This window comes from Prionailurus bengalensis, chromosome A2, assembly GCF_016509475.1.
Source record: "Prionailurus bengalensis isolate Pbe53 chromosome A2, Fcat_Pben_1.1_paternal_pri, whole genome shotgun sequence".
NCBI classification, from domain to species: Eukaryota; Metazoa; Chordata; class Mammalia; order Carnivora; family Felidae; genus Prionailurus; species Prionailurus bengalensis.
Window position 1 is genome coordinate 21,660,338 of NC_057348.1, and position 13,351 is coordinate 21,673,688.

Below are 13,351 nucleotides of genomic sequence, written 5' to 3' on the forward strand. Positions count from 1 at the left end.
GCAACAGCGGGCTACCACACCACACCAGCCGATAGCCACACGGCCCCTGCAGTCCCTCCTCCGCCCAACTCAGACTGTTACCATGTCCCCCCTACTCCACTTCTGCCTCCACCTCTATTCCTCACAGTAAACCAGCTGCCATTTCCAGTGACATAATCCACTACTTTCCTCCTACTTACAGAGATAGATGAGTTGTCTGTACAAAGCTGAAAGCTCCAGTATCGTTAATAATTGTTTTTTCCTTTTCACACAAAGGCAGCGGTAAGATAAAGAACTTGGGATGTCCAGAGTCTTCCAGCAAAGCAAGAACTTCCTCCTGTAGGCATGTCCCCCTCTGCCACCACCACCAGGCAGGTGTGCCCACTGTGTGTTCACTGATGAGAGAACCTGGGAGGCTCCATTATGGTTTCCCCTACTTGCTCCTTGAAGGAACCATCATACTCACTTTTGCCTCCCCAGTGACAGACACACCCAATACCTGGCTCATAACAAACATTCCATAAATGTTTTTTGGATGAATGAAGGCTGAATAAACAGCACAAGTTCTGAGTTTATGACTCTTGTTAACACATAAGAGCAATTCCAGCCCAGTGTTCCAGCACTCACCGTTTAAGAAGCGAAGTTGTATTTGCCCACAGCCTACTAATAAAGGATATACAGACTTCCAATCAAGTAATCTGATTGCTGATATAAAAAGCAGATAAACATTTAACATGTCCAGATATTCTATGCTATAATTATTAAAAATTTCAGTCAAGCTCAACGAAATCATATTTAAGAGCATTGATTAAAGGATCAAAGATATTTTGCAAAGTTGCAAACACCAGGGAAATGAGTTGCTGGTTTCCTACCTACAGCCTCTCTGAGTCCTACTCTTAATCATAAACCTGCCTCTCAAGTCTGAAGAGCTGCACTCTAAGCGGATGCCCAGAAACCAGAAAGTCATCTGATATCTGCCTCCTACCTCCGAGTTCTGGTTCTGAGGTCTCTCCTCCTCTGCCAACTCCCAACCCTGCCAATACTCTCTGCCTGTCCTACTCTCACATTCCTCTGTGCCCTCATGACACACATAGGAGGGGCCAACCAAGAACGTGCATGGGACCCCAGGTGTTATGAAGATATATTTGTCAAGGTAGGAGGACAGAACGTAACTTGACTTAATCATTTTAGCTTAACTTATAACTTGCAAATATTTAAATATATGGAATCGAGGCCTTCACTTATACTTGTTTTGGGACCCAAAAAATGTTGAGGACAAGCTGGGGCATGAAGAGAGAGAGAGACAGAGAGAGACACACACACACACACAGAGAGAGAGAGAGAGAGAGAGAGAGAGAGAGAGAGAGAGGGAGATAAATGCCATTTCAAAAAGAAGCCCCTGATGGACAATTCAGAAAACAACAACTACATACCGGGAGGGGGGCTGATGTGTAAACCATTCTTCAGACTCCACTGCACGGGGAAAAGACCGGGACTGTCAGCATGACACACAAAACATCGCCGTGCGTGATTCTCTGGTCGCAAATCATCCATTTCTACCAGGAAGTACTTCTCATCAAAAACCTGCAGCACGTACCATTGAACAGACAACGCAGACAAATGGTTTTATGTGTATGTATACACACACATATGTGTGTGTGTCATTCCTCAGCATAGACAAACATCTTACAAAACTTCATAGCCACAGTGGGTATAGCAACACTAAGCACTCAATAAATGTTACCGCTGTGTCAGGCACTGGTTTGTTTTTGTTTTTGTTTTTGTTTTATGTTTATTCATTTTTGAGTGAAAGACAGAGCGCGAGCAGGGAAGGGGCAGAGAGAGGGGGAGACCCAGAATCCGAAGCAGGCTCTAGGCTCTGAACTGTCAGCACAGAGCCCAACATGGGGCTTGAACTCACCAATTGTGAGATCATGATCTGAGCCGACTAAGCCACCCAGGTGCCCCCAGGCACTGTTTTAATTAAATGCTTTCCACACATCAATTCTGTTTTAATCTTCCTTACAACTTAATAAGGTAGGGACCATTATCAACCTCATTTTGCAGATAAGGAAGCTGGATTTAAAAAGAAGTTAAATAACTTGCCCCATTTTGCCCAGCAAAGAAGCAGCAGAACCTGGGCTCAAATCTAAGTACTTGGGCTCCAAACACAATTTAGTTTAGGTTTAGTGAGGAGTCGGCCACACTTGTATATTAAATTTTTGGATCCTAGCCGAGTTTCAAATGCCCAAAGGTTTTATTAACCTTCTCTGGCTCCTGGCCACCCAACAGCCCTTTAGACTTCAGATAGGGCCTTCTGATCCCACTGTAGGTTGAGAATCCCTCCCTGTTCAAAAATAATCTTCTCCTAAAGCAAAACAATTTAAATCTCGACCAATCAGATGATTTAGCATCCAAGCAACTTCTGCTCCAGTCATGCCAGTCTTCTGGTTCTACTCTGGGTAAATGGGCTTCTGCTCCAGTGCCGAACTAACCCCTTCTCTTGGGCCTCAGTTCTAGTAATTGAGTAACCAGGGCCTGACAACCTGCCCAGCTCCTGTGGTTACTCTCAACCAGAGCCTTACTTTAGTCAGCCTTCCAAAAGACTGAAGTCTGAGTCTGGACTCCATCTTGGAGCAATCCTGGGCAGATCTCATGACATGGACCACCTGCTCCCCCAACATCCCCTCACCCAGTGAGCCCTGCACCTGGGTGGATACCGACGCTGATGCCTGTGCCCGTGCTTCTCAGACACTGCAAGCTTCCTGCCAGGTTAAGTCCCCTCTAGTGTTCAGTAAGGCCTGCTCCCAAGACCACACACCCCACTACTCTGGCACCCGAGCTTTGGTTGGCTGGGGTGAGCAGGCCCAGAAGAAGGAATGGGCCGCAGAGACCTGGACAGTACAAATACAAAATGTGCACAGAAGTCACTCTAGCCTCACAGCTTAGGAGAAACATGGCTCAGATCAGCAGAGCCTGAAGATCAAAACACTACCACTTTCCTAAACCAGTCACCCTGACAGAATTCTTACCAAGAGAGCTGCCCTCATTTTACCTTAACAACCGTAGCAGGAGAGATCCCAAAAGGAGACCAGGGGTCCACAGCTTCCAATTTCATATTTACAGAGAATGAATGAGTGCTAATCACTTGTTTGTCCTGAAATGCAAACACCAAGAGGGAATAAAACTATAGTATTTTCACATTAATTTTATACTCATATATAGCAGAATATTACTCTTAGTTAAAATAATATAACTGTCCAACTTCTGGTAAATAATTTAATCCTGTAATTTTCTTTCCTTGAATAAATTATTCAGAAAAAAAATTATTCAGAAAAAATTATTCAAAAAAAAAAAAAAGTATTGGAAGTACTCCTACTCTCTCTATTTGGCACACAAAGGCCATCTGGAGGAAAACAAGTTTATTTTGTAACAACTGGGGCTATGTAGTTACAAGTGGAAAAGACAAGACTCAAACACTTTAAGAGAACTCTGGGAGAAAACCTAGACTACCTTTAGAAGAGAAACAGGATGCCCATCACTCCAGCCTTCAAACCTCTTTCCTCCTCCAACTATCACAGCGCATTCACTGACCCCGGGGTTACTGTGCCCTACCCCACTGTGAGAGGTAAGTACTATCCATCATGTTTTTGTTCTTACCTTAAATAAGTACGATGGCAGTGGCTCTTCCTCCTCCTCTTTCACTTTGGCCAGGATCTCCTGCCACTCAGCTTCATTCTTTAGATGCTGGATGGCTTTAGTAAAACAAGACAGGATGTTTTAAATGAGGAGAACTTACTTTATAACTGTTTTGAAAGCATTCGCGTAAACAAAAAAGTCACTTTCCACAGGGAAAAGAAAGGGCTCCAGCCCACTTATACCATCTTCATTCAAAAGAACCTGCATCTTAACTTCAGTACTCTGTCTCCCCTATTCAGAGCGTGGGTAGCAAGTCTGGTGAAAATACCTACAGGGAGATTATAAGGATTGCTGTAGGCCACAAAATAACAGAACGTCCAAACTTGCTTTAAACAGTCACTCCTGTTTTGATCTCACTGTTACTTCTTTTAATCACTTTAATCCACTTTGAACCAAGACCTAGACTACTCCTATATGTATCTAAATGCTACCTAGAGAATTTTTCTTCAATTTTGGTAAGGGGTCAGTAGGAGCTGAGGCAGGAGTCCATGAGTACATCAATATGTGCGGCAAGTTACTAATAAACCAAAAAAACAAAACAAAAAAAAACCCAAAAAACAAAAAATAGGCACTCAACTGCATACACATTTTTTGGAAACATCTCTATTACACAAAGGGTTTTGTAATATGTAGAGTAATGCGTTTTTCAGTTTTATCAACATTAATAAAAACATACTATGACCATGATGTAACAGTTAAAGTTAAAAAGTCCTATTACTCTTCACCTAATGGGGGCTGAAGCTCATATCCCTGTTGAGCAGCCCAACCAACGTGATGAAGAAATGGATCCAAGTAATACAACCAAAAGTCAAAACTGTCAGAACTTTCCAGTCCTTCATAGCGCAGCTTCAGCCTTCCTCCGATGTTCTCTACTACTGTAACGATCCAAGTGCTCAACAAGTCCCGGAAAGCTTGACACTCTAGCCTGGAGCCCGGAGCAATGAGATCTAAAGGGTTCCTCCCATTACGGAGCTGTAGGTACAAGATGTAAAATGATTAAGAGAAGTTAACACAGTATTCTAAAAAGTCAAGTTTTAAATTATCTCAGATTAGCCTTTATATTTTTATCCACTCAAAGTCATGTCACTGAATGGCCTAATATCATACAAGTCTCTACAGTATTATTTCTAGATGATATGAAAATGTTTATCTTATAGAAAATCTTACTTACAATGCAATTAAACTATTCTAAGATCTCTACCTCTAAGACTATGGTATATAGTCTCATCTAATAAGAATTTTTAAAATATCGTCATTACTGAGTCTTATTACTAAGTCTTACTTAGCACTTAGTCTTACTCTGACACTGGGTTTTCTGTACCCAAGTCAGTATCTACCTGTGTCTGTCTATCTTATATTTTTTGAACAATGGGAGCACTGTATACTCTTTTTTAATTTGTGTTTGTTACTGAATACACCACAGCTTTCTTTCTATTATAGTACATATAAATCCTCTTCATTGTGTTAGACCATTTTTTGATATTCTGTGTTATAAGTGAGTAGTAATTTACCCACTTATCTACTGATGGCATTTCAGTTGTTTCTGATTTTTCACTCATTTCACAACAACGTTCCTATGAACACAGTGTTTTGATTATGCTGATGGAAAGAAAAAGTTTAATTATCACTCTCTAGAAATACATTAAAAGCTACAATAAAGAATAGAAAAGAATGCTGATTCCATTATCACTTAGTCATTTCTTAATATTCAAACTTACTTTTTTCCCCTAATAAGAACTGCTCTGTGACGCTGCTCACATATTCATATGTATGCAAAAGAACATACGAACAAATGGAGAAACACATTCACAGCTAAGTATTAGAATGTCAGAATCATGGTCGATGTAGAGCTGGGCACCTATTAATTCATTGTTCATGATTTCATTCAATCATTAGAATTTTACTGTTTACTTAGTATGTGCCAGGCTCTGGCTAAGCATAATGAAATGAGTCTGTGTATAAAATATAAAGATCAGCCGGGAGAGTATTTACCAACTGAGTTTTAAAGGGGGAATGTGAATGGATCACAGAATTAGACATAAGAGTCAAACCTATGAAACACTTAGGAGGAAACAGAGGAGTAAATCTTTGTGACTTTGCCTTAAACAAAGCCTTCTTAGGTATGACACCAAAAGCATAAGCAACAGCAACAAAACAGATAAATTGGGCTACATCAAAATAAACTTTTGTGCTATAAACAATATCGTCAAGCAAATGAAAAGACGATGCACAAAACATCTGGAAATATATCTGGTCTGGATTTGTTATCAGATACAAGGAGCTCTTACAATTCTGTAATAAAAAAAAAAACACAAACCCAATTTAAAAACAGGCAAAGACATTTCCTCCAAAAAGATATACAAATGGCCAACAGTATAGAAAAAGATGCTCAACATCATTAGTCATTAGGAAAATGCGCGTCCAAAATTGGATACCGCTTCACACTCACTAGCATAGCTATAACCAAAAGAGAGTAAAGAGTGTCAGCAAAGATGTAGAGAAACTGGAACATTCATACATTGCATTTCACATATGCCACAAAGCATGTAATGGTAGGACAGAAAGCGACAAAATATAACTTAGAAATGTCATAACCAATAAACAGATTTCACAAAGACAAGAAACCAGTATTATATTCACTAACAAGCTCAAAAGCTACCCTACTTTAAAAGGACTGTTGAAAGAAGGTCGGTGGTAAGGATACGATAGGTCCAGGGTCTTCTGAGTGAAAGAAAAGGGGGTCTCAATCCACCTGGGGTGGGAGTTACAAATTCCTAAAGTAGAATCAACACCTGCTCAGTTACAGAGAGCCCAAAAAGGCCACATTTTCCAACTTCATAAAAGAATCTGGAAAGCTAGATTTTTATGTGTCAGCAACTAATTTGGAATATTTTAGGCACTAAGTAAGGCACCAGTTGGCAACTTCTGAGGATACGTTTAAACCCAGCAATACCCACTGTCTACGTCTGTAGTAATGATGCTTATTTGCTTTAGAGTGCTAAACAAGCAACCAATTTTAAGATTCCTTGGACAAGAAATATCACTGAAGATGAAAAGAGTTTTCCACACTGGTTCTGCAAGCAGTAATACTCACGCCCTCTAGCAGGGGAACAGGAGGGCTACACGCTCCCACCAGGGTCTGCCGCAGAAACTCATCCCAATCAGACACTTTGTCTCTGATGCCTAGATGAGGGAATAAATGAGTGATTACTCATAATGTCAGCTACAGAACACACAGAAACAAAACCTAATACAGAGAAGTTAAACCAGTGAAAATGGTTTAGAGGTGCATTTGTACTTTTAATATCTAAGTCCAACATGTTACTTCTTTCAGAGCTTAAAAAAATCCCCAGCTAGATAAAGTTCCTTCCTAATTAGTTTAATAAAAGGGATACACAAAACAAAAGAGAATACAGTAACAGCGGCCTAATTTTATCCAAAATCTAACTACTTTTTTTATTTTTTTTGAGAGAGAGAGAGAGAGAGAGAGAGAGAGAGAGAGCGTGCACATGTGGGAGACCGTGGGAGAGGGGCAACAAGAGAGAGGGAAAGAGAATCCCAAGCAGGCTCCGCACTCTGAGCACAGAGTCTGACGCAGGGCTCGAACACACAAATTGTGAGATCGTGACCTGAGCCAAAATCAAGAGTCAGACGCTTAACTGACTGAGCCACTCAGGTGCCCCACTACTTTATTTTTTATCATGGGAATTCTCAAATATATATAGAAGTAGAGAAAATAGTATAATGAATCTCCATGTACCTTAGCTTCAACAACTGTCACTTCATGGTCAACTTTTCCATCCAGACCAGGAGTTGTTAGCAAACAACAACCTTTGGGCTAACTTTGGTCCACTGTCTATTTTTGTAAATAAGGTTTTATTGGAACACATCCATGCACATTTGTTTACACACTGTTTGTGGCTGCTTTCACACCACAAAGGTAGTGTTAGGTATCTGTTACAAGGATCACATGGCCTGTAAAACCTAAAATATTTACTGTCTGGTCCTTTACAGATGTTCTGCCAACCAACCACAGATTATTTAGAACCCAATTCCTGATATAACTGTATCATATAGTATCATGTAATTTCATCCAATATAATCTCAGTGGTTTTTGTGTTTGTTTTTGTTTTTTGTAGACAGCGAGCATGAGCTGGGGAGAGGGGCAGAGGGAGAGAGAGAGAAAGAAAATCTTAAACAGGCTCCACACTTAGCCCAGAGCCCGGTGCAGGGCTCCATCCCATGATCCTGGGATCATGACCTGAACTAAAATCAAGAGTCAGATGCTCAGGGTGCTTGGGTGGCTCAATCATGTAAGCGTCCAACTCTTGATGTTGGCTCAGATCATGATTTTATGGTAGTGGAATCGAGCCCCCGTGCTGGCTCTGCTCTGGGTGTGGAGCCTGCTTGGAATTCTGTCTCTGCCCCTTCCCCGCTCTCTCACGTGCACACACACACGCGTGCTCTCTCTTTCTCTCAAAATAAATAAACAAAAACGGTCGGATGCTCAACCAACTGAGCTACCCAGGCGCCCCTCAGTATGTATTTCTAAAAAAATAACTTTTTAGGGGCGCCTGGGTGGCGCAGTCGGTTAAGTGTCCGACTTCAGCCAGGTCACGATCTCGCGGTCTGGGAGTTCGAGCCCCGCATCAGGCTCTGGGCTGATGGCTCAGAGCCTGGAGCCTGTTTCCGATTCTGTGTCTCCCTCTCTCTCTGCCCCTCGCCCGTTCATGCTCTGTCTCTCTCTGTCCCCAAAATAAATAAACGTTGAAAAAAAAAATTTAAAAAAAAATAACTTTTTATGTAAGCACAATATGACGCCTTTAAAAATTAATAATTCTTTAATATCAAATATCTAGTCCATGTTTAAATGCCCCCAAATGTCTCACAGTTTTTTCCAATTTGCTTGATCAAATCAGGATCCCAATGAGATGTACACACTGCAAATGGTTGATTTATTGCTTAAGTCTCTTTTAAGGTGTATGTTCCTTCTCCCCTCCATCTCCCCATTCTCTTTCTAGCAGCGTATTTGTTGAAAAACAGCCTTTTGTCTGTTTAGCATTTTTCTGAGTCTGCTTTTACTGGTAGCCTCCATGTGGGAGGTAACTGGTTGTTCCAATGACCTCTGTATTCTGTATAAATCAGTGTTTACAGCTACAGGCTTGATCAAATTCAGATTTGACTCTTTTGAGGGAGAGTCAAGAACAGCTCAAAAGCGGAGTCGTAATCTTCCACCACTTCCATCAGGAAGCAGACTCAGTCTGGTTGTCTCTCCTTTTGTGGTGTTAGCACCTTTTAATGGTCACTACACAGATACACAATTCGTTAGGGCTAAAAGTGGTGATCTTCCCATCATCCCTTTTTTGTTTACTAACCAAAAATATTCTGTGAAGAAAAATTTCTCTTCTTCAGCTACTTCATTACCTTGTGTTATAGTTCACAGGGAAAAAAAGCAGGATATATGTTTGATTCTCTATCTTTCCCTGTATTTACCAGCTTTCAAAATTGTCAGTGGCGTCCCCATCACCCTCCAAAGGCGATCAAGGAGAGTTCTGTTTAAAAGTCACACTAGGAAATTATAGATTAAAGCACATCCGATATGCTTCAGGTCATCGCAGCTGTTCTCCTACTGATGCTCACACTGTCCTGTCTTTAACCAGAAGGAGTCTCTTTTGATATGACCCTAGTAAACAGGCACTGACATCTTTCTCACTTTTGGTATGAACGGTGTCCCAGGCTCAGCTGGCACCTTTCCTGCCCCGGTACAAGAACCAGCTCCTTCTCCAAGGAGCTCGAATTTGTTTGGGTGAAAATGGTATTCAGAGATCATACTTAGGGTGCTGAGTGCTCGTTTTTAAAAAAATATTCTTTATACTAAGTTTGTGTTTCTAGTTTTTTTCAGTATCTAGAACGAAGAAAGATCCTTTTTTAAAGACATAAATCAGATTAGGAGTTCATATGGACACTGCCAATACAAATTCATGAAGACATTGTTTCTACTTCATATACCTAAGCTCTGTCTCCTTTCTATCCTGCTGAAAACCCTAGTTCTTAATTATACATTTCATAATGACTTTATTCCACAATACCCAAATATTATTTCAAAATAGTATCAACTTTGCGACCAACAATGATTACTAAAAACAGCTTATTTTTGTTGTTGTTGTTACGCTATACCCCTATTAGGGATGTACCTTTACTTTAAATTACTGTATTTGAAAGCCAACGAAATAGTTGTCTGAGAGGTCACTTCACAACCTCCATACACAGTTACATTTCTCTGCTGCTTTTGTTTTTGTGGGTTTTTTTTTTGTTTAGAAATTTCTTTAGAATGTTTTATAGTTCTATAAAATACTTACATAATTCAAAAGTCAAATCTACAAAATAGACACATTCAGAAAATCTAGCTTCTATCCCTTTCCCCACTTCATTCCATTCCCTTGTTTCCCCACAGGTAACTTTTTAAAATGATTTATCCTTTTATTTAAAAAAAAATGAACTTCACATATACATATTCATATGTTCTCCCCCTCCTTCATTTCTTACACATTTTCTCTTTCCATAAAATAAGACATCCTGGAGAATGCTCCTGCCTGTATGCAGATGGTCCCCATTTCTTTTTACCAGGCACTGCAGCTTTTTTCATTATAAAGTATCCTTTTGTCTCCTGTAATGCTTTCTAATCTGCATTCTACCTTTGTGAAATACCAAGACTGACACTCGTACTTTCTTTTTTATTTGATTTATCTTTGTCCATCCTTGCATTTTAACCCTTTCAGAATCTTTCCATTTATGTATATCTCCTATAAACAGCACAAAAGTAGGCTTTGCCTTGTGGACCAACCTGAACTTTTTTTTTTTACTTTTAGAAGAGTAAGCCCATTGACATTTATGGATATTATCAATAGGTATGGCTTCAATTCTGTCACATTGTTAAATATCATATAGATTATTGGTGTGTGTGTGTGTATGTATATATAGTCTTTCACTATGTTATCTATTTTATTTGAACATATACTTTTTCTTTTTTTCTTTTTAAAATTTATCTTTTGGCATTTAGAAAGGTTTGCATTTATTCTCCTGGTTCCCTTTATACTAATACCTTTATATAACACTTTAGTTCTATTTTTGGACTATTTTCTATTCTTTGATAAACAGCAGTAACATTAGCCAAAACTACTTTTTTCTCTTCTTCCTCACCATCTTATTTCAGGCAATAGCCTTTTATTCTCAATTAACATTTAAAAGGTAATTAGCTAAAAAAATAAAAGGCAATTAAATTACTCTGCAATAAAGCTGGTTTTTAAAAAAAGAAAAAAAGGCAGTGAGTGAGCTTTACCACTACGCACATGCCCTCCCTACTCTGCTGTCCCACATTTTTATAGTGACACTGTATCTACATTATCAGAGTATGTAGCTATATTACACTGTCTCCTTCATACCCTTCATTTAGTTCCAAGTTCTATAGCTCCATATATATTTAATGTTTCATTAACAGTTCTTATGCTGATGCTTCTTCATTCATTGGGTTTTCTAAAGTTCAGTCTCCAGTGGATGTCTTCGGAAGGGCCCAAAGGAACCTGAATCTTCGTATCTTCATAGCAGTATGCATATGGCCTTTACACCTAAAGTTCAGTGTGACAAGATGTAAAACTCTTGTCTCATAGATTCTTTTACTGAATTTTTTAACTATGTTACCCTACTATTTTTTATCAAAAAGCTCAATTGTCAAGGGGCATCTGGGTGGCTCAGTTGGTTAAGCGCCTGACTTCACCCAGGTCATGATCTCGCAGTTCATGGGTTCGAGCCCCGCATCAGACTCTGTGCTGGCAGCTCAGAGCCTGGACCCTGCTTTGGATTCTGTGTCTCCCTTTCTCTGCCCCTCACCCACTCACTCACTCACTCACTCTCTCTCTCTCTCTCTCAAAAATAAACATTAAAAAAAGTTAAAGAAAAAAAAGAAAAGCACTATTGTCAATTAGTCTGTTGACAATCTTGTTTTCCTTCCTTTTTAAGAAATTTAAGACTTTTTGCCTAGGATTATGTTTTACTTTGAAGTCCAAGTGTCATTAGAACACATCTTGATGTAGCTGTTCTCACTGGATTTTCCCCTGTACATAGTGAGCCCTTTCTAGATGTATTTCATGTCTTATTTTATTTCAGTAAGGTTTTCTTGAATTATAGTTTATAGTATTTTATTGTTTCTCTGTTGCCGTTTTCTTTAGGGACTTTACCCCATCTTTTTTCTTTTCTCATATCTTTTTTATTTTGCAATTTTTTTTCCTTTTCATCTGCTATTTCTCTTCAGATATTATCCATGGTAAATTTGCTCCTGTGTTCATTTTAACTTAGTCTTCATTTCTAATATATTTTTTTATATTTCTAGTTGTTGCCTAACTTTTACTTTTTCTCTTTTCAAATCTTCCTTTTCTCCAATCATCTCATTTCTGAATTTTTATAAATTTTATTTATACTTTTTCTCACTGCTTCTATCGTTACTACTTTCTCTTAGCTTGTTTTGAAATGTTTTTATGTGACACAGTGTTCATCTCTTTTGTGGTTATGCTTCTCCAGAAGTATTTTATCCCATCCTTCTCTCTCATTATAATAACCTTGTATTCAACTAAAATCATGTAAATGAGATGAATTTTCCTCATCTCAAGATGAGATGGTAGGCTAGGTAGCTTCATGCCTCTAGAGCTTCCTTACGTTGTTTTTTTTTGTTTTTTTTTGTTTTTTTTTTCACAAAACACTTAAAAATATGGCAGATAGAAGCCCACAGAACCCCAAGAACCCTAACACCTAAATATTCATTTCAAAAATTTTTTTAATGTTTATTTATTTTTGAAAGAGAAACAGCATGAGTGGGGGAGGAGCAGAGAGACAGGGAGACAGAATCCGAAGCAGGCTCCAGGCTCTGAGCTGTCAGCACAGAGCCTGATGCGGGGCTCGAACTCACCAACTGCAAGATCATAACCTGAGCCAAAGTCGGATGCTTAAATGACTGAGCCACCCAGGCACCCCCTAAATATTCATTTCAAAATACCATTATTCACCAAAAGAAACCAGGACTTCTTGGAGAAATGACTGATTTCAGTGCTGAGACAGAGAAAAGCTTCTTGAACTAAAACATAAATTACTCAAAGAATGATGGGAACATAACAAAGGACACATTAGTGGCAGCTTAAAGGGGTCCCCATTTGCCAAATCTAGGACAATGTGAGCATCAAGATAAATAATGACAGTAAAGGAACATAACCCATTGAGTAAAATAAGAATCATGAGTCTACACTGACATACATGTGTACGTAAATACACATACACATACACATATATAAGTATATGTATGTAAGTGGAGGAAAAGGAAAGCTCTTTCTATTGCAGAAAGCCAATTATGAAATGTAGACAGAATTAGATAATACTATTTGGTAATATTAGAGTAATAATTGTTTCAGATAAAAATGATCAATCAATGCTAAAAATAGCGGGTAACAGTTTGAAGAGCAATGAGATATTTATATCATCTCAAAGTATCTTCCTACAAGATACTTATTAATTAAAAGCTGTCCAAGTAATTTTATGGTGGAAAAACCTGACATACATCAAATTAGTCAAGTGATGAAAGTTACTGTATCACCAGCTATAGAACAAACCAACAACAGGTGTCTCATCC

General features: G+C 39.0%; 1 protein-coding gene across 4 annotated transcripts in view; it reads right to left on the reverse strand.

Annotated features, from left to right (window-relative positions):
- Nucleotides 1-13,351, reverse strand: part of SFMBT1 (Scm like with four mbt domains 1) — a 129,316-nt gene that overhangs the window by 24,599 nt on the left and 91,366 nt on the right. For all 4 annotated transcript variants that reach the window (XM_043587630.1, XM_043587632.1, XM_043587629.1 and 1 more), the window contains 5 exons: nucleotides 6,773-6,861; nucleotides 4,404-4,650; nucleotides 3,640-3,734; nucleotides 3,035-3,136; nucleotides 1,413-1,563 (listed from right to left, as the gene is read on the reverse strand). In XM_043587630.1, the coding sequence (XP_043443565.1) occupies nucleotides 1,413-1,563; nucleotides 3,035-3,136; nucleotides 3,640-3,734; nucleotides 4,404-4,650; nucleotides 6,773-6,861 (684 nt within the window). The remainder of the gene's footprint in view (nucleotides 1-1,412; nucleotides 1,564-3,034; nucleotides 3,137-3,639; nucleotides 3,735-4,403; nucleotides 4,651-6,772; nucleotides 6,862-13,351) is intronic.